This window comes from Microcebus murinus, chromosome 32, assembly GCF_040939455.1.
Source record: "Microcebus murinus isolate Inina chromosome 32, M.murinus_Inina_mat1.0, whole genome shotgun sequence".
NCBI lineage: Eukaryota > Metazoa > Chordata > Mammalia > Primates > Cheirogaleidae > Microcebus > Microcebus murinus.
This window is the reverse complement of record NC_134135.1, coordinates 3,820,294-3,845,665: the sequence shown is the minus strand read 5'-3', so window position 1 is coordinate 3,845,665 and position 25,372 is coordinate 3,820,294. Positions and strand designations below refer to the sequence as shown.

Here is a 25,372-nt window from a genome sequence, read left to right as displayed (position 1 = left end):
CAAATGATATTCCTGTCTCAGCTTCCCAGAGACTGGGGATATAAGTGTACACCACCTCACCCAGCTTGAAATTATTAAAAAATGTACTTATTAATTTTGGGTGGAAACAAAACCCAAGATTAGTTTCTTGTATGTGAGCATCTGAGCATAGCAGATGCACCCTTATTAACAAACTCCCTAAAGTTTTCACTAGAGTAACACAGGGAAAAATGCATTCAACATACATGCTGGCCTACAATGTATGAAAGAGGAAAGAAATGACAAAAACAAATCATATATAAAGGAGACAATTTTATTAGATGTGAAAATGAACCATTGCATATGCTGCTTAATGCCATACTCTGAAAATGACATTTCCATACTCTCGTTAAAATCCTTTTATTACAATTCCGTACTTACATTATATAATAAACACTTCCACAAAATAATTTTCATTCTCCTGAAAAAAAGATTTTAGGCAGTTTCACTGAATAGTATTTCACAAACATTTTAAACAGTCATACTATGATGACACATAAGTGTGAAGCCAACAAATGAATATAGTAAGCTATTGCCGGGCGCGGTGGCTCACGCCTGTAATCCTAGCACTCTTGGAGGCCGAAGCAGGCGGATTGCTCGATGTCAGAAGTTCAAAACCAGCCTGGCCAAGACTGAGATCCCGTCTCTACTATAAAGAGAATAGAATAGAAAGAAATTAATTGGCCAACTAATATATATAGAAAAAAATTAGCCAGGCCTGGTGGCACATGCCTGTAGTCCCACCTACTTGGGAGACTGAGGCAGCAGGATCGCCTCAGTTTGAGGATACTGTGAGCTAGGCTGATGCCACGGCACTCACGCTAGCCTGGGCCACAAAGTGAGACTCTGTCTCAAAGAAAAATAAAAAAATGAATATAATAAGCTACAAACAGGAGAAAAATTGGGGTCTTTCCTAACCAAGTCGGGAGGTTTCAGGAACAAACAGTGTTACCATAAAAACCCAGACTACATTGTGTGATACTGAATACTAGTACCTTTTACACCTCTGCATTCCCTCTTCCTGTTCTGCCCACCTGGGTCGGCCAACAATGCCTGAGTGCTCCTCCCTCCTTTGGCAGCAGCTGGAAATCAAACATGTGGGTACTGGACCTCCACCCACCCTTAATGATCTTAACACCCCAAGCCAGTCACACATCCCAGTTCCTCTGAAGCCATTTTTGGTCCAGCTGGAAGACTATTGTGCTTCCCTCAGAAAGCCTCACTGTGTGAAAACAGTTCTCTTCTCTCTTCAGTGTACAGCATCCATCTCAATATCCAAACCAGATGTTTAGTGCACACCAATCAAGTTCCCGGGCAGTGCTGAAAAGTTCAACTTAGGAAAAGTGTTACAATATAGGTAGTTCCTAGTTTACCTAGCAAAACAAATTCCCTATTTACTATGGTCATTCAGAAAAGGAAACGCATGAATAATATGTAAAAATTATGTCACTGAGAAACTCAAGGACAAAAATAAACATGTTATTCTTTTTATCCTTACTGCCCATACATTCTTTTATTTCCTAACAACTTCCATATTGCTGTATGTGCATTTCTGCTTTTTTTTTTCCAAGGCAGAGTCTCACTTTGTTGCCCGGGCTAGAGTGAGTGTCGAGGCATCAGCCTAGCTCACAGCAACCACAAACTCCTGGGCTCAAGCAATCCTGCTGCTTCACTATTCCAAGTAGGTGGGACTACAGGCATGGGCCATCATGCCTGGGTAATTTTTTCTATACATATTGGTTGGCCAATTAATTTCTTTCTATTCATAGTAGAGATGGGGTCTTGCTCTTGCTCATGCTGGTCTTGAACTTCTGACCTCAAGCAATCTGACCGCTTTAGACTCCCAGAGTGTTAGGATTACAGGCATGAGCCACCAAGTCCGGCCTGTGCATTTCTGCTGCAGGAAAAAGAAGGTGCATGTCATGCGGTCCTACTTCGCACATGACAGAAGCATGCAGAAATATAATACAGTCCATGTTCATCCACAATGATGCATGTTCAAGGATGTAAGAGTCTGAAACTACACTGCTATACAATTTTCACTGGACACCCGTGAGTATTGTAGGGCAGTGTGGGGAGAATAACGTAAGTAGTAAGAATGATTACCCCAAATCATACTTACCTAAGTATAGGTACCCAAAAGGATATGTTCTTTCATTTCACGGAAAAAAAAAAAAAGGTTTTAGATGCTTCAACAATAAGGACCTAATAGTACATTATTATTGTCTGCTACGAAGTATCCTCCTGAGGGTGGAGTAAGACAATGTTGCTAGAAACACTGTGATTCATTTATAGGTATGAAAAAAATACTAAATTTTCTTAGATTAAATTGAGGGTTTTCATATATTATGAATACTTGATCCTAGCACTCTGGGAGGCCGAGGCAGGAGGATCCCTCAAGATCAGGAGTTCGAAACCAGTCTGAGTGAGACCTCGTCTCTACTAAAAAGAAAAAACAAATAGAAAGAAACTAATTGATCAACTAAAAATATATATAGAAAAAATTAGCCGGGCATGGTGGTGCATGCCTCTAGTCCCAGCTACTTGGGAGGCTGAGGCAAAAGGATGGCTTGAGCCCAGGAGTTTGAGGTTGCTGTGAGCTATGCTGACGCCACGGCACTCACTTTAGCCTGAGCATCAAAGTGAGACTCTGCCTCAAAAAAAAGAGAAAAAAAAAAAAAATAGAAATAAAATACTTGAAGCTTGCAATGCCAAGAAGTAGATGGAAATCCTCATCAAGAACATGCAATACTGGTAGTTTTTATTAAACTGTCTACTCTAATACAACTTTTTTCTCTTCACCTTCAAAAAAACCACAATTTTTTCATCAATCTTTGCTAAATGACAGCTATTGCCATTCCATGGAGAAGGTGACAACCAGTATTGCTGCATTACTCAAACAACATAATTAGTCCTAAAGAACATATTACTCTCTTCCCATAAAATTCCCAGGGTCCAGAAGTTGTGGCCTGTTCCTTCACTGTGAGTTGGTAGAGCATTTCTTTCCTGTAACCCACTGTGTCCTCTTTCAGGAGAAGTGTGTGCTGAATGCATGAGGCGGTAAGACTGGCGGCACAGTTTTACATCATTCTCTGCCCACCGCCATCCTCTCTAAATCAGATAGTACTTAATCGGAAGGGACACGGCACAGTGGCTCACATCTGTAATTCCAGCATGCTGGGAGGACAAGTCTAGTGAATCACTGCAATTCAAAGTTTGAAACCAGCCTGGGGAACATAGTCAGATGTTTTCTCTCAAAAACAACTGATAACAGTCAGCTGGACCTGGTGTGTTATGCCTGTAGTCCCAGCTATAAGGGAGGTAGGGTGGGGAGGACAGTTTGAGCCCAGGAATTAGAGGGTGTAGTGGGCTATGATCACACCACTGCACTTCACCCAGGGGAACAGAGCAAAACTCTGTCTCCACAAAAATAAAAATAAAAAATTAGTCTCAAAAGGGAGTGACATTTCTCTTCCACGAAATGGGAAAGAAATGATTCTCAGTAATCAGCTAACACCTGTCATTCTATTGATTCTTTCCTACACACCACAGCAAAATGCTGGCAAGGAAGGCATGTAAAGAGATTTCAAAGTTCAGGATGAAAGTCATAAAGCATAAAGTAGCCTTCTGAAAGAACATCAAATAATTAAATATAATATAAACTAATATAACTGACCGTGTCCACATGTCCTTGCATCTTTGATATGTATCGTGTCATGAGGGTCAATGTATTTTGATTTATCCCACCAGGTAATATCATAGATTAATAGCAGAGAACTAGGGACTTATTTCTTCTATACATCCTCAGATCGTCCACAGTAATGTTCCTTGGGTATTAGCCTCACAATACACATTTCATTGGTATGGTTTCATTGAAGGTGTACCTTTTGATATGTAGTGAGTGGCGAGGCCTGGATAAAGCCCCTGCCACATACACTGCATGTATTTGATTTCTGTTTAGTATGGACTCTCTGATGTTGATTACTTTTAGAACTCATGGTGAAGAGTTTGCACCCTGAAGGAGTCTGCAGAGTCTCTCACCAATGACTTCTATGATGCTCAGCAAGGCATCAAATGTGACTAAAAACCTTACCTCATACATTGCAATTGTACGGTTTCTCTCCAGCATGGATTCTGTGATGAGTTTTCAGTTTTGATTTTTCACGGAACGCCTTGCCACACTCATTGCATTTGTAAGGTTTCTCTCCACTATGGATTTTGTGATGAGTTTTAAGGTTTGATTTGTCACGGAAGGCCTTGCCACACTCATTACATTTGTAAGGTTTTTCTCCAGTATGGATTCTGTAATGAGTTTTAAGGGTTGATTTCTCACGGAAGGTCTTGCCACATTCATTACATTTGTGAGGTTTCTCTTCAGTATGAGTTCGCTGATGACGTGTAAGGAGTACCTTTTGTCTATAGGCCTTGTCACATTTATCACACTTGTAAGGTTTCTCTCCTGTATGGACTGTGTGATGGTTTATAACGTTTGAATCACTACAGAAGACCTTGCAATATTCGTTACATTTGTAAGGTTTCTGTCCTGTGTGGTTTCTGTGAACTTCAAGGTTTGTGTTCTGACAGACGACCCTGTCACACTCATTATGTTTGTAAGGTTTCTGTCCAGTATGTGTTTCCTGATGAATTGTAAGAGATCTCTTGCGTGTGAAGCACTTGCCGCACTCATTACACTTGTAAGGTTTCTCTCCAGTATGACTTCTAAGATGAGCTGGTAGGGATGATTTGTACCTGAAAACCTTGCCACAATACTCGCATTTGTAAGGTCTCTCTGCATTATGGATAACCTGATGTGTATGAAGCCTCGAACGAAAACTAAATTTTTTGCCGCATTCATAACATTGATAAGGTTTCTCTCCAAAATGGATTGTGTAATGATTTTTAAGGTGTGATTTTTGACGGAAGACCTTGCCACATTCATTGCATTTGTAAGGTTTCTCTCCGGTATGAACACTTGCATGCTGTACAAGGTATGAATTGTAAACAAAGGCCTTGCCACACTCATTGCATTTGTAAGGTTTCTCTCCAGTATGAATTCTCTGATGTCGTTTAAGGTACGAATTGCAAGTAAAGACCTTGCCACATTGATCACATTTGCAATCTCTCTCTGCATTATGGATAAACTTATGTGTATGAAGATTCGAACGCAAACTAAATTTTTTGCCACATTCATAACATTGATAAGGTTTCTCTCCCAAATGGATCATCTGATGATTTCTAAGTTTTGATTTTTGACGGAATGCCTTGCCACACCCAGTGCATTTGTAAGGTCTCTCTCCAGTATGGACACGTGCATGTTCAATAAGGGATGATTTGTAAACAAAGGCCTTGCCACATTCACTACACTGGTAAGGTTTCTTTCCAGTATGAATTGTCTGATGTCGTCTGAGGTATGAATTGCTACTAAAGACCTTGCCACATTCATCACATTTGTAAGATTTCTCTCGATTATGAATTCTCTGATGTCGTGCAAAGGATGAATTACAACTAAGGACCTTGCCACATTCATCACATTTGAAAGGATTATCTGTATGATGGATTCGCACATGGGTTGTAAGTGTTGAACGCACACTAAATGCTCTGCCACACTCATCACACTTGTAAGGTTTCTCTCGAGTATGAATTGTCTGATGTTGAGATGGGTGTATATTTTCAGTGAAGACTTCACCAGGCTCACTGGATCTGTATGGCTTCTCTCCACTATGGATTCTCCAATGTTCCAGAAAGTCTGAATTTTGCCTGAAGGCCTTGCCACACTCTTTACATTTGAAAGGCTTCTTTCCAGTACGGATTACTCCAGGGTTAGGAAGGCTTGAAGAAACACTAAAGGCTTTGCTGTGCTCATTACCTCTGTCAGGTTCTTCTGTAGTGTGTGCTTTCTGTTCTTCTCTAACTATGGGAGAACTGACAAAATCATTCTTATATTTATTAAATCTGTGGGTTTTCAGTGTAGGAGTAAGGTTTTCAAGTGGTGAAAGTGAGGTAATAGGGTTGATAGTCTTGTCAACTTCATTACATTCATAAATTTTCCCTTCAGCTTGAAATAGCTGCATTTCAGGCAGATGGAACTGAAAGCTTAATCCCAGTTCAGTCTTAATACGCTTGTTTCCTCCATCATTTCCCAAGACACAGCTCCACCCTAGGAAAGGAAGAAAAGAGTGGGACTTGAACCTAGGGATCTGGCATTCCTAGAGCTTGAGAAAAAGACTAGCATGTGCCCCACAACACTTGCATATAGAAAGGAGTATCAGGCCGGGCGCGGTGGCTCACGCCTGTAATCCTAGCATTCTGGGAGGCCAAGGGTGGTGGATCGCTAAAGGATAGGAGTTGTAAACCAGCCTGAGCAAGAGAGAGACCCTGTCTCTATTAAAATTGAAAGAAATTAATTCGTGAACTAAAAATATATAGACAAAAATAGCCAGGCATGGTGATACATGGCTATATTCCCAGCTACTTGGGAGGCTGAAGCAGAAAGATCGTATGAGCCCAGGAGTTTGAGGTTGCTGTGAGCTAGGCTGACGACATGGCACTCTAGGCTGGGCACCACAGTGAGACTGGGTCTCAAAAAACAACAACAACAACAACAAAAAAATAATGCATCAATTTTTTGTAGAAATACACCACTTACCAACACTTCAGCATGAAGAAGTAGAAACTCTAAACATACCAGTTAACAAAGACATTCATTTAGTGATCAAATATCTCCCTTTAAAGAATAGTACAGAAACAGGCCGGGCGCTGTGGCTCACGCCTGTAATCCTAGCTCTTGGGAGGCCGAGGCGGGTGGATTGCTCAAGGTCAGGAGTTCAAAACCAGCCTGAGCAAGAGCGAGACCCCGTCTCTACTATAAATAGAAAGAAATTAATTGGCCAACTGATATATATATAAAAAATTAGCCGGGCATGGTGGCGCATGTCTGTAGTCCCAGCTACCCGGGAGGCTGAGGCAGAAGGATCACTCGAGCCCAGGAGATTGAGGTTGCTGTGAGCTAGGCTGACGCCACGGCACTCACTCTAGCCTGGGCAACAAAGAGAGACTCTGTCTCAAAAAAAAAAAAAAAAAAAGAATAGTACAGAAACAGATGACTGCAATGTCAGTCTATCAAACACTGAAAAAGAAATTAACACAAACACTCCCTAAAATCTTCCAAAAATTAACAGGGGAGGGAACGCTTCTAAACTCAATGAGGCCAGTGTTACCTTGACAGCAAAGACAGATAAAGGCCCTACAAGATAAGAAAACCATAGCACAATGTTATTGATTAATCAAATACAAAAGTCCTCAACAAATTGCTGGCAAGACAAACTTTCAGAAGCACACTGAAAATAATCACACATCATGACCAAAAGGGATTTATTCCTGGAATGCATGGGAGTTGCATCTTAGAAACAGCAATCTGTGTCACACTCCAAAACAACACAATAGAGGAAAGACCAAATATTCATCCCAGTTGATGCACAAAGGCCCCAATAAAAATGTCAACAGCAATGCATAATAAAACACTCAGCACACTAGGAATACAAGGAATCTACTTAACATAATAAAGGACACATATAAGAAGCTGACAGCGAACTTCATACTCAAAATTGAACAATAAATGCTCTTCCATTAAGATGAGAAAAAAGACAACCAGAGTCTACTTGCATTATTTCTATAAAACATACAGTTGTCCCTCAGTATGCAGGGAGTGTTAGGTCAGGTCCCCCTGTGACACCACATTCTGGGGATGCTCGTCCATATTTGTGGTTTCTACATCCTCAGGTTCGACTAAACACAGATTGAAAAATATAGTCTGCCTTTGTATCCCTGGGATCCATGTGTGCGGATTCATCTACTGTGGATGGCTGATGTAGGCGTCATTGAATTTGTGCATGCAGAAGCTATGGATATGGAGGGCAAAGTGTAGTTACTGGAATCCTAGCTAAAGCAATGAGAAAAGAGAAAGAAATAACACGCATGCAATTAGAAAAGAAGACATAAAACGATCTTTGTTCAGATGACAATCTTCTACGAAGAAAATCCTAGAAATTCCACAAAAACCTGCTGGAACTAATGAATGAATTCAAAGATACAGGATACGAAATCTACTTAAAATTACTTTCTTTCATATACATTAATATAAACAACACCAAAAAAAATAAGTAAATAGTTTGATTTACCATACCATCCAAAAGAATTAGATACTTAGAAATGAGCTTAACAAGGAGGAAAACGATTTGTAAACAGAAATGTAAGAAATATTACTGAAAGAAATTAGAGGACACACAAATAAATGCAAAACTGTCCCAAGTGCATGCTTTGGAAGACTTGATGTGAAATGTCAATAAAAGACACAATATACCACACATTCAGGGAAATCCTTAGCAAAATCCTAATGAAACTGTATACAAAAAAGAACATATCCTTAAATTAAAAAGAATTCACCACACAATGACCTCAATAGGAAAAGAAACTTCAAAGAATTACAGAGATCTTACATTGCCAGATGACAAAACTCATTACAAAGCTACCTTAATCAAATCAGTACTGTACTGCCATGAAGACAGATGTATGAAACAATGGAACAGAACAGCACTCACAACGAAACTCTTAAATATATGGTCTAATGATGGTCAACTATGGTGACAAGACCATGTATAGGGGAAAGGACAATCCCTTCATCAAACAGTCCTAGGGGCCAGGTACAGTGGCTCACACCTGTAATTCTAGCACTCTGGGAGGCCAAGGGGGGTGGATCCTTTGAGCTCAGGAGTTGGAGACCAACCTGAGCAAGAGTGAGACCCAATCACTACTAAAAAAAAAAAAAATAGAAAGAAATTAGCTGGACAACTAAAAATGTACATAGAAAAACTTTAGGCGGGCATGGTGGCACATGCCTGAAGTCTCAGCTACTCGGGAAGCTGAGGCAGGAGGACTGCGTGCAGAAGTTTGAGGTTGCTGTGAGCTACGCTGAAGCCACAGCACTCTAGCGAGGGCAAGAGAGTAAGACTCTCTCAAGAAAACAGAAAAGTAAAGAAAAGAAAGATTCCTGGCTGGGTGTGGTGGCTCACGCCTGTAATTCTAGCACTCCCGGAGGCCAAGATGGGTGGACTGCTTGAGGTCAGGAGTTCAAAACCAGCCTGAGTGAGACCCCATCTCTACTAAAAATAGAAAGAAATCAATTCACCAAAAATATATATATACAAAAATTTAGCCAGGCATGGTGGGGCATGCCTATAGTCCCTGATACTCGTGAGGCTGAGGCAGTAGGATTGCTCGAGCCCAGGAGATTGAGGTTGCTGTGAGCTAGGCTGATGCCATGGCACTCACTCTAGCCTGGGCAACAAAATGAAACCGTCTCAAAAAAAGAAAAGAAAGATTCCTAAGGAAATTGGATATCCACACGCGAAAGAATGAAGCTGGACCCGTACGTTACACCATATGAAAAATTTTACTTAAAATGGATTCATGATGTAAAAAAGAGACCTAAAATTTTAAAACTCTTAGAAGAAATTATAGGAAAAAAGCTTTACGAGATTGGATTCAACCATGATTTCCTGGATATGACACCAATGCACAGAAAACAAGGTAAAAATACCCACTAGCATGTCTATTTTCAAAACTAATAAGACAAAAATCCCCCTGTAATAGAAAGTATTGGTGAGAACAGGAGAAAGGACAGACTCTAACACTGCTGGTGGGAATGTAAAATAGTGCAAGCTATGGAAACCAGTCTGAAATTTCCTCATATAATTCAAAATTGGGAATTCTCTTATAAGGCAATAATATCACTTCTTGGTATATATTCAAAAAAATTGAAGACAGGATTGTGAGAAGCTATATACAAACCCATGTTAAAAAAACCCACAGGATTATTCAAAACACTCAAGAAGCAGAAGCAACTGAGGTGTTCACTAACAGACAGATGGATAAACAAAATGTGGGACAGGCCAGGGGGGTGGCTCACGCCTGTAATCCTAGCACTCTGGGAGGCCGTGGTGGGTGGATCGCTCAAGATCAGAAGTTTGAAACCAGACTGAGCGAGACTCCGCCTCTACTAAAAATATAAAGAAACTAACTGACCAACTAAAATATATATATACAAAAAAAAATTAGCCGGGCATGGTGGCGCATGCCTATAGTCCCAGCTACTCGGGAGGCTGAGGCAGGATCACTTGAGCTCAGGAGTTTGAGGTTGCTGTGAGCTAGGCTGACGCCACGGCACTCACTCTAGCCTGAGCAACAAAGTGAGACTCTGTCTCAAAAAAAAAAAAAAAGTGGGATATATTAAATATAAAAGAAAAATGTAGATTCTCATTCTTCAAGTGAAGAAAAAAAAAAGAAAAAGAAAAATTATCCAGTCCACAATAAAAAAGCAATCACTTCATATGCTACAATATGGTTTAACCTGGAGAACACTATACTAAGTGAAGCAAGCCTGACATTAAATTACAAATACTCTATGATGTCACTTCTACCGTGTTTCCCCGAAAATAAGACAGGGTCTTCCATTTATTTCTCCTGAAGATGACAACCTAGGGCTTATTTTCAGGGATGTGTTATTTTTTTTAAGTACGGTACAATAATCTACATTTATTCAAACAAAGTCGACGTCTTTTGGAACATCATCATAACTCTCCAAAACCCAAATTCCATCCTGAATTTCTTGCGACTCTATTTCCTTTAGAACCACTGGCCCCATTCTCTCATGTAGAGCCACAGAGATCTCATGGGGCAGATGAGAAGGGCTGCTCATCTTCTTTACTGCTGCCTACCCACGCCCATCACTAGGTCTTATTTTCAGGTAGGGCTTTATTGCTCAAATGCTTAGAAATCCTGCTAGGGTTTATTTTATGTGTAGGTTTTTATTTTCAGGAAAACACAGTATTAGGCATCTGAAATTGTCAAACACATACAAACAGAAAAGGGGAGAGGGAGTGAAAATAGGGTAGAGAGAAGTGACTTTCAATATTCCTGGTAATGAAATAATTCTAAATACAAAGAATGAGAAAAACATGATGCATTTTACCTCTGCTAATCGCATGCAACTTTTTTTTTTTTGAGACAGAGTCTTGCTTTGTTGCCCAGGCTAGAGTGAGTGCCGTGGCGTCAGCCTAGCTCACAGCAACCTCAAACTCCTGGGCTCAAGCAATCCTACTGCCTCTGCCTCCTGAGTAGCTGGGACTACAGGCATGCGCCACCATGCCCGGCTAATTTTTATATATATATATTAGTTGGCCAATTAATTTCTTTCTATTTTTTTTATAGTAGAGACAGGGTCTCGCTCAGGCTGGTTTTGAACTCCTGACCTTGAGCAATCCACCCGCCTCGGCCTCCCAGAGTGCTAGGATTACAAGCGTGAGCCACCTCGCCCGGCCCGCATGCAACTTTAAATACTGTAAAATTTCTTTGAATACAAAAGGGGCATGATGTCAGAGGTACCACCACTTTACATATTAGTAGATATAGAGTTGTGCTTGTGCAATGAATGAAAGCTTATGTGCATGTATCTAAAATCAATAGATCTAACTTCATAATAATCACCAGAAGAGCATGAATAACTACATGGACAAAATTAGTAAGTGACCCACAGTGAGGATGGCTCACATTGAAGGGCACTGTTAGGAGCAGCAAAGAGCAGCAACATACCCTGGCAGTGGTGTGGACACCCATGGACAAGGTCATCAGAAACACAGGCAGCAAATAAGAGCCAGAGAACAACAGGACAGCACCAGGCTGTGGGTTACCAGGGACCAGGAGAACATTACAGGAAAGTCGGATGGAAAGAGTTCACAGAAGCCAGATGACAGGTGTTGTCCCATAGAATCTTTATTCTACTTTCTCCTGGTCTCTGTTTGAGCTGCAGCACCCTTGGAGCGAAAAGGGATAAACTATCACATGTCTAAAGAATAGAGTGGTAAGTCTGGGCAAAGATTTCTGCTTAGAGCTCACAGCATTAAAACTTTGTTTGACCACCTAACTCCCCGACTTGCAAACTTTTCCAAACACTGTTTAATAGTGTGGCTTCCACTGTGCCCACCGGAGCTCTTACCTGAATGCAAACCTGGGATCCTCTCCCCCCCATTTGAGTTTCCTGGTGTTTTCATTTCACTGTCCATAGTCCAGGGATCTTCCCCTTCCTCCAACACAGAGATAACCCTCAGGTCAGGAAGCAAGATTCCTGCTTAAAAAAACAAACAATCAAGATGTGCTATGGCTTTGCCAAAATCCAAGCCCTATATTTAGTTAGGAGAGAGGACATTACAAATGGAACAAGAAACATACTCCACAAATTTATCCACAGATGGCGTCTTTCTGAATGTGTATACAAGTGAGTTATGCAAACATCTAGCTCTCCCCCAGAACTACTGAAATGAAAGGTTGGGAGGAGAAGACAAGGACCTGGACATTTTAAAAGTTTCCTGGAAGGCTTTTTTACATATGGAATCCATTGTACCACAAAATGACATATTAAGAAGAAGACAGAACACTTGAAAAAAGGGGACATTTAAAGTCCAGAAGGCATTACAGAGCTTCAATTTCTGAGGGAATACAACTTCCATCCCAGTCAAGCAATGCAGGGCCTCCCAAGGGGCACACAGAGAAAATGCAGACACACACAAGGCAGATCCCTATGTCGAGAGCCACGTTATCCTCACCCAGGGAGACCAGGTTCCTGTAGTTCTCCAACATCACGGCCCTGTATAAAGCCTTCTGAGCAGAGTCCAGGCACTTCCACTCTTCCTGAGAGAACACTATGGCCACATCCCTGAATGTCAAATGTCCCTAAAATGTAAGACATAGTTCACCAATGAGATGGGAAGAATGCCTCTCTTCACATAAAATGAGAACAGAGCTGTAAAAATTAACTTCATTGAAGTCAGTGTTCTGACAGATCTACATTAATATATTTTTGAGCTCATTATGTGTTTTATAATACATTTCCATAAGAAGTTATAATATTCTCTAAATTAGTGTGGATCTCTAAATTTTTGTGGACAGTACAAGAAAACAAAAAATTAACACAGATTTATCTCCTTTCTCTATAGAGGTGTCAGATGTTCTGTCTGACACAAGGGATATTCAGTATGTACCTGAAATAGAATATGGGGAGTGTTTTTTTTTATTGTTGTTGCTTTTCTTCTTCTTTTCTTTTTTTTTTCTTAATCAAGAAAGAGGAATTGACGCCTTCAAGAGGAATTGAAGGCTAAAAGGGGAGTATCTTAAGATGACTACATCCATAGTGGCTTGTAAAAGATCAGAAAATAAAAACTGGCTGAGCCACTAGGTGGCTCACACCTCTAATCCTAGGACTCCGGAGCCAGAGGCAGGCGGATCATTTGAGCTGAGGAGTCCGAGACCAGCTGCAACAGAAGTGAGAGCCCATTTCTACTACAAATAGAAATTGATTGGCAAACTAAATATACATAGAAAAAACTGGCTGGGCAAGGTGGCACATGCCTGTAGTCCCAGCTACCCGGGAGACTGAGTAGAAAGATCGTTTGAGCCCAGGAGTTTGAGGTTGCTGTGAGTCAGGCTGATGCCACGGCACTCTATGTCGGGCAACACGGTCAGACTCTGTCTCAAAAAAAAAGCAAAAAAAAGAATATAATAACTCTGATGGGGACAGCAGTCGCCATACTAGATATGCTTTTGACCACTCCCATATGCTACGCAGTACTCTAAGTGCTTTACATGTATTACCTGCTCTAGCAACAAGAGCCAAAGGGAGAAAGATCCATTCCCCTCTTACTAAAGAGAGACTGTCTCAGACACACTTAGGAAAAACTCCCCTAAGGTCAATGGGCTAAAAATGGCAGAGTAAGCACTGATCCCAGGTGTCTGGACATTAGGATGAGACCTCATGGTGCAAAGAGTTAAGAAGTAGATCAGTGACATGGCGTGGTGCCTCACGCCCCTAATCCTAGCACTCTGGGAGGCCCAAGAGGGCGATCCTTCAAGGTCAGGAGTTCAAAACCAGCCTGAGTAAGAGAGAGATCCCATCTCTAAAAATAGAAAGAAATTAATTGGCCAACTAAAAATATATAGAAGGCCGGGTGCGGTGGCTCATGCCTGTAATGCTAGCACTCTGGGACGCCGAGGCAGGCGGATTGCTCTAGGTCAGGAGTTCAAAACCAGCCTGAGCAAGAGCGAGACCCCGTCTCTACTATAAATAGAAAGAAATTAATTGACCAACTAATGTATATAGAAAAAATTAGCCGGGTATGGTGGCGCATGCCTGTAGTTCCAGCTACTTGGGAGGCTGAGGCAGAAAGATTGCTTGAGCCCAGGAGTTTGAGGTTGCTGTGAAGGAGGCTGATGCCACGGCACTCACTCTAGCCTGGGCAATGAAGCGAGACTGTGTCTCAAAAAATAAAAAATAAATATATATAGAAAAATTAGCCTGGCATGGTGGCACAGCCTGTAGTCCCAGCTACTCAGGAGGCCAAGGGAGAAGGATTGCTTGAGCCCAAGAGTTTGAGGTTGCTGTGAGCTGTGCTCATGCCACGGCCCTTGAGCCTGGGCCACAGAGTGAGACTCTGTCTCAAAAAAAAAAAAAAAAAAAAGAAACAAAACACCTTGCTAAATGACATGAAGATCTCATGACATATATTATATGTAAATATATGATCTGAAAATTGCAGTATAAAATATCGCAACAAAACATTCACTGAAGAATTTTTTTCCAAGTCGGCATGTGCCTAACGCTTTTAATGCCAGCACTTTGGGAGGTGAGGGGGGACAGACTGAGTCCAGAAGTTCAACTCCAGCCTGGGTAACATAATGAGACCCATCTCTATAAAAAGGAAAAAAAAAAAAATCAACCAGGAACAGTGATGTGTGCCTACACTGTAAGCTACTTGGGAGGCTGAGGTTGGAGGATGGGTTGAGCACAGGAATTTGGGCCTATACAGATCTGAGAATGTGCCACTGCACTCCAGTCTGGATAGCCAGAGATCCGGTGTGGAACACAAAACAAACCAAACAAAAAAGAATACATGCTGGAACCCCATAGACTCTTTGGCATAGAAATACTGAGACTAAATGAACCAATCTGCTGCTCTCAGACATTGATGTTGATGTCATATTTTAAAATAGATGATGGAATAAACCACTCTCACTGATGTCTATCTTTCCATAGTACTCCTGGTGAGAAATAATCTGGCATCGGAAAAACAGCGATTCACTCATTTACCTTGAAAGGTGGTAGAAAATCAGACAGAAAAGATCGCCCCTAGCTGGGTGTGATGGCTAACACCTGCAATCCTAGCACTCTGGGAGGCCAAGGCAGGTGGATTGTTTTTGCTGAGGAATTCAAGAGCAGCCCAAGAAAGAGGAAGACCCTGTCTCTACTAAAAATACAATCAAATTAGCTGGACAACTCAAAGTATATAGAAAAAATTAGCCAGGCATGGTGGCGCATGCCTGTAGTCCCAGCTACTCCGGAGGTTGAGGCAGAGGGATCACTGGAGCACAGGAGTTTGAGGTTGCTGTGAGCTAGGCTGATGCCATGGCACTAACTCTAGAACAGGCAACACACTCAGACTCAGTCTCAAAAAAAAAAAGAAAAACCAGAAAAGATCTCCCCTAACAGGTCTCCTTTTCCAGGAGACCTGTTTCCATTCAGCATGCTAAGCCCTGACTTCCAAGTGCAGCTTGTCTAACGCTGCTCTGCAGAGAGCTGACAGGACACCCAGAAGTGGCCCCTGAACAGTCCCTGCTGCTCAACAGCACTGACACGACGGGGCCACAGCGCCTCTCTAACCTATGTCATGGTGTGAAGCCCTTCCCAGGACTGTGCCCAATGGAGCCGTTTCACCAGGTCATGTGACTAGGTCACAGTGACATGGAATCAAAGTGGAGATGAGAGGCACTGAAGGCAGGCATGGGTGAGTGGGAGCAAACATGTCAGTGACAATGGCTCAGAGTCAGAGAAGACTAGCAACTCCAATGCCCGGCATTTGAGAGGAAGAAGACACAGAAGGATCCACAAAGATTGTTACTTTACCTGAGTAACAGCCATTCCTGACTCCTTTTCTTTCCTCTTCCTCCTGATCTGGGATTCTTCCTCACCCATCATCAATCTTTAAAAGTCAATCCTGAATGTCAAAAATATGCTGTTCAATGCTGAGAATCAACACACGCCCCCTCTGTGCCACAATCCATGAAGAGCAAAAGACGTCCCATGTAAAAAGATGGTCTTTCCTGTCCATTACACCAAGGGGGATGCAGGGACAATAAACTCATAGGTGACGATCAACTGGTGGATCCATGACCCCTTTGATCAGAACTGGCTCCCCTCCTGGTGAAGCCCACACTCAGGCTGCAGCAGCAGGGAGCTGGGCTGGGCTGAGCTGAGCTCCCCTGCTGGGCACAGATATGGCCCTGACCAAACCCAATGCAGAGCACAGTCCCCCTCCCCCCTCCAGGAATCACAGGCTGATTTCAGTCTTCGGAAATGGAGGACACAGACGGGTGGTTATCTACCATGAAAACAAAGTCGCATCAACTCTAAATACTCTTCAGCCTGGGCCCACCCTGACTATGTGGAGTGCAATCTCTGGTAAGGAGACAAAATAAGTATTTGCTAAACGCCTCAGCACCCTAATGTGACGCCGGGGTGAGCTCTACTCAGAGGGGCAAGGCCAGGATCCCTCCCTGCTTCTGACTCTGCTCTTCTCTTTGCCACTTGTTGTCACCAGGGTCCACACACTGAAAGGTGAAGGACCAAGAAGAAACTTGCAGAGCAGCCAATATGGACCACAGGTGGGGGTCAAGGTGTGGCTGGAATGTTAAATGGGGTCAGGGATAACAGAAGTCCTCTCTGAGAAGGTGACATCAGAACAAAGACCTGGGGAAGGAAGGGTGCTTCTTACATGCAGCCAGTGGTTCTTACATGCAGAGAGTTCTAGGCAGAGAGACAGCCCAGGAGAAGACCCTGAGGCAGGAGCAACCGTGGAAAAGGGAAGAGGCCTGTGTGGCTGGAGCAGGGCCAGCGAGGACGACACAAGCAGGAGATGAGGCCAGAAGGGTCCTGGGGGAGCACAGCAGGGAGGGCCCAGGTCTGCAAACTTACTTCTCCCACGTCTCAAGAGAATTTCAAGACAATGTATTTCCACACTTCTTTTAAGTAATCACGCAATTTTTTTCTTTATTTCATACAAAAATTGTCCTATATATCTTAAATATATGACAAGAAATTCCACTAAGCTCCAGGAATTACAGGGTCCTCCCAATCTGAGATGTGAGGACTGCAGGGGTACGCGTTTAGGAGAGCTCAGAAAGTCCCTCTTGGATATAGGAAGAGGCAGATGATGACAGACGTCCCAGCACCAAGTTAAGGACAAAACTGGGCCTAGCTCTCTGGAGTTCAGGGGCGGGGACTGCAAGGGAAATGGAGACAAGTCAGAGGAGTTTAAACCACCAGATGTGATGATATGGAAAGACAGATATGACAAGAGGTTCAAGAACTAAATGATGGGACACTCCCACATTCAGAGAATGCAGTTTAGGAGATACCAGCAGAGGAAACTGGTAAGACATGAAGGTGACAAGAAAAATCTAAAACAAAGTAATTTTCAAAGTTTAGAGAGATGTCCCCAAACGGAAGAAAAAAAAAGGAATGATGAGTTATGCAACAAGCTGTAGACAGGAAAGATTAAGACAGGAAATTAAAAAGTGGATTTAGAAATGCAAAGGTCACTTGTGTCTGAGAAAGAAATGATCATGGAATGTGCAAGCTTGCTTCAAAGGGGTAAATGAAGAATTCGAGGTTAAAATTAAAGACAGGTGACATAACCAAGATTTTAAAGTTTGTGCTGAGGGAGGAAATGTCTTCCCTTTAATGTTTCCCATAGAAAAAAACTAATCTTACTCAACACAGAATATTTTACCTCCTCTAATGTGTGTGACGTTTTTCCCAAAGTGGCCAGTTCTCTGAGACACTTCCACCTGGCTGCCCTACAATTTAACTCAATCTTGATACTATAGACCTGTACATACCATCAGATCTCACAGCTTAAGGACTAAGTCCCAAAGACTGTCTCTCCATTCTGATGCAGATAAATGTCATGATTTCCAAAACCCCCTCCTCGGTTTTTATTAATTTGTGATAATTGTTCTTACTTCTGGGTGTTATGCTTGTAATACCCTTTATAACAAATGAGTAAACATAACTAAAATGTTTCTCAGAGTTTGTGAACAGCTGTATCGAATTAATAAAATGTGAAGAAAGGGTCATGAAATACCCAATTTGATAGTAGTTCAGTGAGAAGTACAGGGCCCAACTTGGGATCTGGGACTGGCATCTGATGTGAGGCACTTCTGTGCAACTGAGCCCTACATCTCTGGATTGGATCCTATCTCCAGGTAGTGTGATAACCGACTTATCTTACAGAACACCCTGTCGGTGCTGGCTGGAGAACTGGATGCTGATGAGGAGTAATCCACACACAGTTTACTGACCAGAGGAGAAGTATTCTGCGTTGAGTGCTCACTACTGTATTGATTGTGGGAGTAGGAAAAACACTTTGCGTTTTCTCGTATCTTATACACTGCCCCACTCCCTATCCCATCTTAGGAAAAAGGATGACACTGACCCACAACTGAATGAGTCAAGTCACCGCCCTTTGCTGAATCCAGGCTATAAGTGGGAGGGAGCCTGTGATGCTCAGAATGGTTTAATACCCCAACCTTATACACAGGAGATGTGCAATTCTGAACTTCATCTGTGTACTGCCAACAAATGCTAAAGTGATTAGATTACAAATAGAGGAAACGATGTCACAACTTAATCACCACACCCAATCATCTCAAGAGTCATCTGCAGCCAGGGTCCCCTCTTTCTTCAGTACTGTGTGTTTCCCTCCCTCACTCCGGACATATCTCTCATTCTCATGCACCTCCTCTCTTCTGCTCTTGTTTTCCTTTTCTCCTTGGTGCTTCCTCCTGGGCTTCGGCTCATTTTGTTCCCCTCTTCTCTCCTGCTCCTTCTCCCCTTCTTCCCTCTACTGCTTCTCTTTACCTGTTATGCTCTACTCTCGGAACTTTTTAAGCCTTTGTTGCTCCTTCTCCCCAGTCTTTTCACTGTCCCAATCACATGTATTTCTGCCTCTTTCTTCCCATGTCTGCTCCCTCTCTGCTCTCCCGGTCAATTTCCCTCTTCCCTAGGACACCCCCTTGTCCCACTCTCTGGCATCCCCAGCTGTGGTGCCCTCTCTGCTCTACTGTCACCAGGTGCTCCCTCTTCTACTCTGTTTGGCCTGGCTGCAAATCATAGGTCCCCTCCCCCACTCTCTGACTCAGGTGCCTCACCTTGCTGCCCTTGGCCCTAGTCTGCTGTCCTTCAGAGCTCAGGAGATCTAGATTTTATCTAATTTGCTTCAGGGACTTTTCTCCCCGGGCTAGTTCCCAGCTTCTGATTTCACTCTTCCTGTGTCTTTGCAAATCCCTCCCACACCCTCTACTTTGCAGCGTGTTCATGTGCTTCTCCTTCTTCCTTTCTCTTTCTACATTCTTCTATTTCCTCTCTCTTGCTGTCCATCTCTTTCTCCACATATTCACACGGAAGGCATAGGAAAACCATGCTCAGCTCCAGAAGAGCACATTTTCTAGTGGGAGGAATGTGGGATGGAAAACATTGAGTGTCACAACACAGGCCCTGGTCCCCTCCCCCAACGCAGAATCCCAGGAAGGGGTGACTGGTAAGAGGCCTGCGGAGCAGAAGGGCCCGGCCCAAGGAGGAGGTGGAGGGGAGCAGATTAGGAGAGAAGTGGGGTCCGCAGAATCCCTGGACCAGGGAGAAACGCGGCTTCTCCAGGCCTGGGGCTGCGGCGCCGCCCTCCAGGGGTCGGCCAGGGCGAGGCTGGGGGACCCGAAGGGCCTGGACCCACCCTCAGGTGAGGACTTTACGGGGGCGGAGCGAGCGTTAGGGGTCACCGAATAGCTTTCAGCAGGGAAACAGTCCGGAAAGCGCGGTCTGCAGGGCCCGAAGGCAGAAAGGTCGGGCGCAGGACCCGCCTCAGGTGGACTCTAACTCACAGGGAAGCGACACCCGACTCTCCGGGACGTTCACATTCACTCGGGGGCAGAGGGCGGTGAGGATTTCAGGGTCTGAAGGTCCCCCGCTCCCAGGTACAGAAGTTCTGGAAAGTGCTCAGGGGACAAAGGGAAACTCACCTGCCACAGGGTGGCCGTCTCTCCACGCCAGCGTCTTCCGGGTCTGCGGGAAAGTGCGCGCGCAGGCGAGGCCGGGGCGGGGCCGCCCGGGTGGGCGGGGCCGGGGCGGGGCCGAGGCGGCGGCTGGGCGGGGCCTGCGCGTCCTGCCACCTGGCTCCTGTCTGCTCCACTTTTCTGCATTCGGGAGGCCAAACCTACCAGGGAGGCTACTGCAATTCAGCGGTCTGGGAACTGGAATCTGGATGGCGGCGTCAGCGTGGGTTGGTTTGAATCCAGGAGAGTTCCTGCAATTAAAATTAAGTTTAGCAATTAAGTTTTCTGTAAAGCACAGGCAAACGAAAATGTGTATCGCAAAACCCTGCCTGGGCGGAAGGTGGCATTTCATGCTGATGCCCAACACAACACAGGAGAAATCCTTTCCGTTTCTAGTCCCCGTTCACTCCGGTGGGAGAGTCAGGCCGAGCTCAGTTTCAGAGACTTTCACAAGGACCACACCCAGGGCGTGGAGGGCTAAGGTCAGTGACAAGTTAGGTCACCAAGTATTCCTTTAAAAAAGGCAATAACTTAAATATAGGTAGAAATTAGGTAGTTGTTCCTTACACTTATTACTCCCTTACACTCTTGAGAGGAGGTAACAAATACCTGTCAGATAAATTTTGCTGACATCATAATATGTTCACATCAGTATCTTGTAAATGCATGTAAGTGCATTATGAAAGTAATTAGGAAGAAAACATACTTTTATTTAAAAATTCAAATAGATTTTAGGTCTTTTGTTTTCTCCTTTTCAATACTCTGGCAGGAGTGGAAAACAAAGCCTGTAAAATCATCTTCAGAAGACCATTGGATATATTGACATAAACAATGATGAATTCTGCAATATTTCTAAGTGTATGGAATAGACACATTATCCTCTTTTATGGAACGCTTAAGAAAGTTTATCAAAATTTAAGTAGCCTCATGTCTGCCAACAATAATTTTATAGCAATGTTTTTGAATGAACATATAGCAGTAAGTATGTTTTTCTCTGACATCCTTAGTTGGGAAGGCTTCCTCCATCCTAAGGTGGTAATTAGTGGAAACATGATTTTTAGAAATGAAAATTACCATTATTAACATATTAGCAGCTTAAAATGAACAGAATTTACTGGCATAGCATAGGGATGAATGTGAGATGTCAATATTTCATTATTATTATTATATTTGTTTTGTTTGAGAAACAGGGTTTCCCTATGATTTTTAGGCTGGATTTGAATGTTTCCCCTGAAGTAATTCTTCCACTTTAGCCTCTCAGGAGTAGCTAGTACTACAGGTGAATGACAATTTGACCACTATCATCATATTTTCTTTGTTGTTTGTTTATATATTTATTTATTTTTGAGACATGAGAATGCTCTGTCTCCCCGGCTAGAGTACAGGGGTACAATCATACAATACTGCAAACTGAAACTCCTGGGCTCTAGCAATCCTCCAGCCTCAACCTCCTAGTGTGCTAGGATTACAGGTGTGAGCCACTGTGCCCGGCCTCAGCAAATTATTAAAGTTTCAAAAAACATTTGCAAACTACAAACTACTTTCACCTATTGAGTACGTATTATAGCTTCTGCCACAAAAAGAGAAAAGAATATACATATACATATTCTAACACAGATGGAACGAGGAAAATATTTTCCTGTATAAAAAGAGAAATTCAACTTCAGTCTAGAAGAAATTGTATTGAAAAGATTACAATAGGGGGAATGCTCCAAAAATGAGCTCCCCAAACATTCAAGAGTCACACAGAAGAGACCTCTCTTTAAGATGGAAGAAGAAACAGGCTAGGAACGACCAGGCATGGGGCAGAGCATGAGCAGCGGGCATGACCTACACTTCATCAGGGAATGTTTTGTCCTAAGCCTGGTCTTGGGAGGGCTTGCAAGGAGGAGAGGGTGGTCATTTCACTGACCAAGACTGTCCAAAGTTCAGGGATCTGGGAGGAGGAGGAAAGCCTGAGGTTTGGTAAGTCAAGTTAGCCAGAATTTTTCATTAATCATTGAGGACAAACAATTCAATAATCCTTGATAAGAAGAAGGATGGGAATTTGAAGGATCTGTCTCTGGATTTTACCTTTGTAAATAAGGGAGCTATCATTAGACTTAATGAAGTGCTGTGAGGAGTGTGGTTCTTTGCAGTGGGCCATTTCTACAAGAACCAAAAGGTGGGTGGAAGGAAGGGGAGGTATGGTTGTTTTTACACTCTCTTCCCTCCTAGGAGTATCACCATGTATTATAACATGAGCAATATTCAAGAATGAACGCATGTCATATTTTACAAATGGACCATTGGAAAATGTAAAGTAGTCCTGGAGCGGTGGCTCACGCCTGTAATCCTAGTACTCTGGGAGGCCCAGGCGGGCGGATTGCTCAAGGTCAGGGGTTAAAAACCAGCCTGAGCAAGAGGGAGACCGGTCTCTAGTATAAATAGAAAGAAACTAATTGGCCAACTAAATATACACACACACACACACACACACCAGCCGGGCATGGTCGTACATGCCTGTAGTCCCAGCTACTCGGGAGGCTGAAGCAGGAGGATTACTTGAGCCCAGAAGTTTGAGGTTGCTGTGAGCTAGGCTGATGCCACGACACTCTAGCTCGGGCAAAAAAAGTGAGACTGTGTCTCAAAGAAAAGCAGAAAAGAAAATGTAAAGTAAAAATAACAATAGCAATAAACTTACCCACACTTCGGTCTTTAAATGGCACTGAAGGGCCCTGAATATTCACTTACCTTGTGGGGTCTGTTCCTGGCACATATAGAAAACATTGCTAACTGTTAAAAGATATGACTTTTCAAGTTGAGTGATGAGGAGAAAATTAAGGAAAAGAAAAAGAAAGATGTGGTTATAAATCCCAAAGTCAGAGGGCTATGTAATCATTAAATTCAATAATACCTAGAGTTATTTTCAGGAAAATATTTTTCTCTTTTACATTTTCCTGCTGATCATGGAAAAAAACATGCACACAGCTGCGTGAATTCTTTGGTCATAATTAGATAACACAAGTAGTAATTAAAAGGTAACATCAACATAATAGTCAAAAACTAAGTTGTCCTGATATCCCCGCCGGGCGTCGCAGGGAGAGCGTCTGAGGTCTGGAAGATCTCCAGCGTTTGTACTATTGCTTACCCTGTCTGCAGGATAGTCCTCCCTTCCTTAAGGAGCTTGGTATCAGCGAGCAAAGGAGATTCATCAACCCAGGAAGCAAGACACCATTACCGTTAACTTTGAGCAGGCTGGTTGTGTTCAGGTATGAACATGAGAAATTTTCAGGTTTTATATCAACCCGAAGCTGGCTATCAGCTTTAGGGACTTTCTTTCTTTTTTTTTTTTTTTTTTGAGACAGAGTCTCACTTTGTTGCCTAGGCTAGAGTGAGTGCCGTGGCGTCAGCCTAGCTCACAGCAACCTCAGACTCCTGGGCTCAAGCGATCCTTCTGTCTCAGCCTCCCAAGTAGCTGGGACTACAGGCATGCGCCACCATGCCCGGCTAATTTTTTCTATATATATTAGTTGGCCAATTAGTTTCTATTTATAGTAGAGACGGGGTCTCGCTCTTGCTCAGGCTGGTTTTGAACTCCCGACCTCGAGCAATCCGCCCGCCTCGGCCTCCCAGAGAGCTAGGATTACAGGCGTGAGCCACCGCGCCCGGCAGCTTTAGGGACTTTCTGTCCTGATCTTGTCCTACATGGAGGAGAATGAAGAACAACAAAACAACATCGAAGTTGTTTCTTTCAATCTTTTGCCTTGTTTCTGTAGCTCCATGGTTAAGAAACTTGAATTCGCAGCCTAACAACATAGATTAGATCCTGAGCCAGCCACTTACTGGAATGTGGCTGGAGGAGTCTTTCAGCCCGTTTTTGTACTACATTTCCTCATGTGTGAAATGACGATATCATCAGTATTTATTTCAAGAACTGGCAATCCCATCAGTCCTTACACAGAAAGAATTAATAAACACTTACCTTAAATGTTACTGATATAAAGGAAAATGTACAGCAGACATAAGAAATCACTGTTTAGACTGGTGTCACTGTGTTCCAGGTTGGTTTCCTACTTCTGGCCTCAAGAGGTCCTCCCACCCCAGCTGCCACTGCACCCAGTCAGAAATTACTAAAGGAACTGTAGAGGGGGTCATGGATGGAGAGGATCAAAATGGGTGACCAGACACACCAGCTCCCAGAATGTCTAAGAAGTTTTAGATGACAGAGAAAAATGGCCCGTGTCAACGTCTGGCAGCCATGAGGTGGTATCAGCAGCAGAACTGGCCCCTGGCAGACTCTGCACTCTGGATTTGGGCTCTAAGTATGGCCACAGCTGCACTGCTGAGGGTCAGCACGCCGGGGAACCACATTGTACCACCTGTCTGGAGCAATGCCACTGTGCAGTCGCTAAGCAGCGCCCTGTGTTTATGTGGAGGCCTAGACAGTAGAGGGGCCCTCTTGTAGCTCAGATGGGATTGGCTCAGGGGGCGTGTGGCGTGCTGGACACCTCTCACCTGCCCTTCCCCATGGGAGGGCACCACCCTGGCTACTGCTCACTTGGCCAAGAGGGTGGCCTCACTTCCTTCTATTTGTTCCGTGTCTTATGTCTCTGTAGAATCCCACTATTCTCTCTCAGACCACGCGGCCACAGGTATCTACACACAATTTTTGATCCTCCCTGAGAGAACCATGTACCAGCTGCTTCAGGTCCAAACCTTGGCTGCTCCCCACAAATCACTTCTGGTCTTACTATGTGGCCCAGGGTGATTTCTAACTCCGGGACTTAAATGATCCTCCTGTCTCAGCTTCCCAGAGACTGGGGATTATAAGCGTCCACCACTGCACCCAGCTTGAAATTATTAAAAGAAAATGTTCTTATTAGTAATTTTGGATGGAAACAAATCTATTGGGTGCCAGTTCTCATGGTACACGCAACAAAAACATCGTTTTCCTGAAAGATTCTCACTCTGAAACGAAATACCATCTAGTGGCAAGTGGCAGAATGGCCTCCGGGCATTCAGCAATGGAGGTCATCTCCCTGTCACAAAGTTAAAATACGGGGCGTTTTCCATCTTATCACCTGTTCATTTACCTCTGCAGATGCTGATTAACCTCCACAATTTGATTTTCAAGTATCTTGATGTTACATAAGGCCCACAATAT

The 25,372-nt window shown here is 43.3% G+C and overlaps 1 protein-coding gene across 4 annotated transcripts; it reads right to left on the bottom strand.

Moving 5' to 3' along the window:
- Positions 1–216: 216 nt before the first annotated feature.
- On the bottom strand, positions 217–20,271 carry LOC105859973 (uncharacterized). 4 transcript variants are annotated; one of them, XM_020283215.2, is made up of 6 exons: positions 20,194–20,271; positions 16,025–16,115; positions 12,675–12,801; positions 12,068–12,199; positions 4,112–6,175; positions 218–667 (listed from the first exon to the last, which is right to left on the bottom strand). In XM_020283215.2, the coding sequence occupies exons 2-5, from the start codon at positions 16,094–16,096 to the stop codon at positions 4,113–4,115; spliced, it is 2,394 nt and encodes a 797-aa protein (XP_020138804.1). In that variant the 5' UTR covers positions 16,097–16,115; positions 20,194–20,271; the 3' UTR covers positions 218–667; position 4,112. The 4 variants fall into 4 exon arrangements, with proteins under 4 accessions (XP_012599733.2, XP_020138804.1, XP_012599727.2 ...); XM_012744273.3 differs by having other exon boundaries at positions 221–667; positions 12,068–12,196; XM_020283214.2 differs by lacking the exon at positions 218–667 and having other exon boundaries at positions 674–6,175.
- Between the last annotated feature and the right edge of the window lie 5,101 nt (positions 20,272–25,372).

Coding starts and splice junctions, on each gene's coding strand:
- LOC105859973 (XM_020283215.2), bottom strand. CDS start 16,096: ATGATGGGTGAGGAAGAATCCCAGATCAGGAGGAAGAGGAAAGAAAAG. Junction 12,802..16,024: donor CAGGAATGGCTGTTACTCAG/GTAAAGTAACAA, acceptor CTTACATTTTAG/GGACATTTGACATTCAGGGA. Junction 6,176..12,067: donor GATCCCAGGTTTGCATTCAG/GTAAGAGCTCCG, acceptor TTCCTTTCCTAG/GGTGGAGCTGTGTCTTGGGA.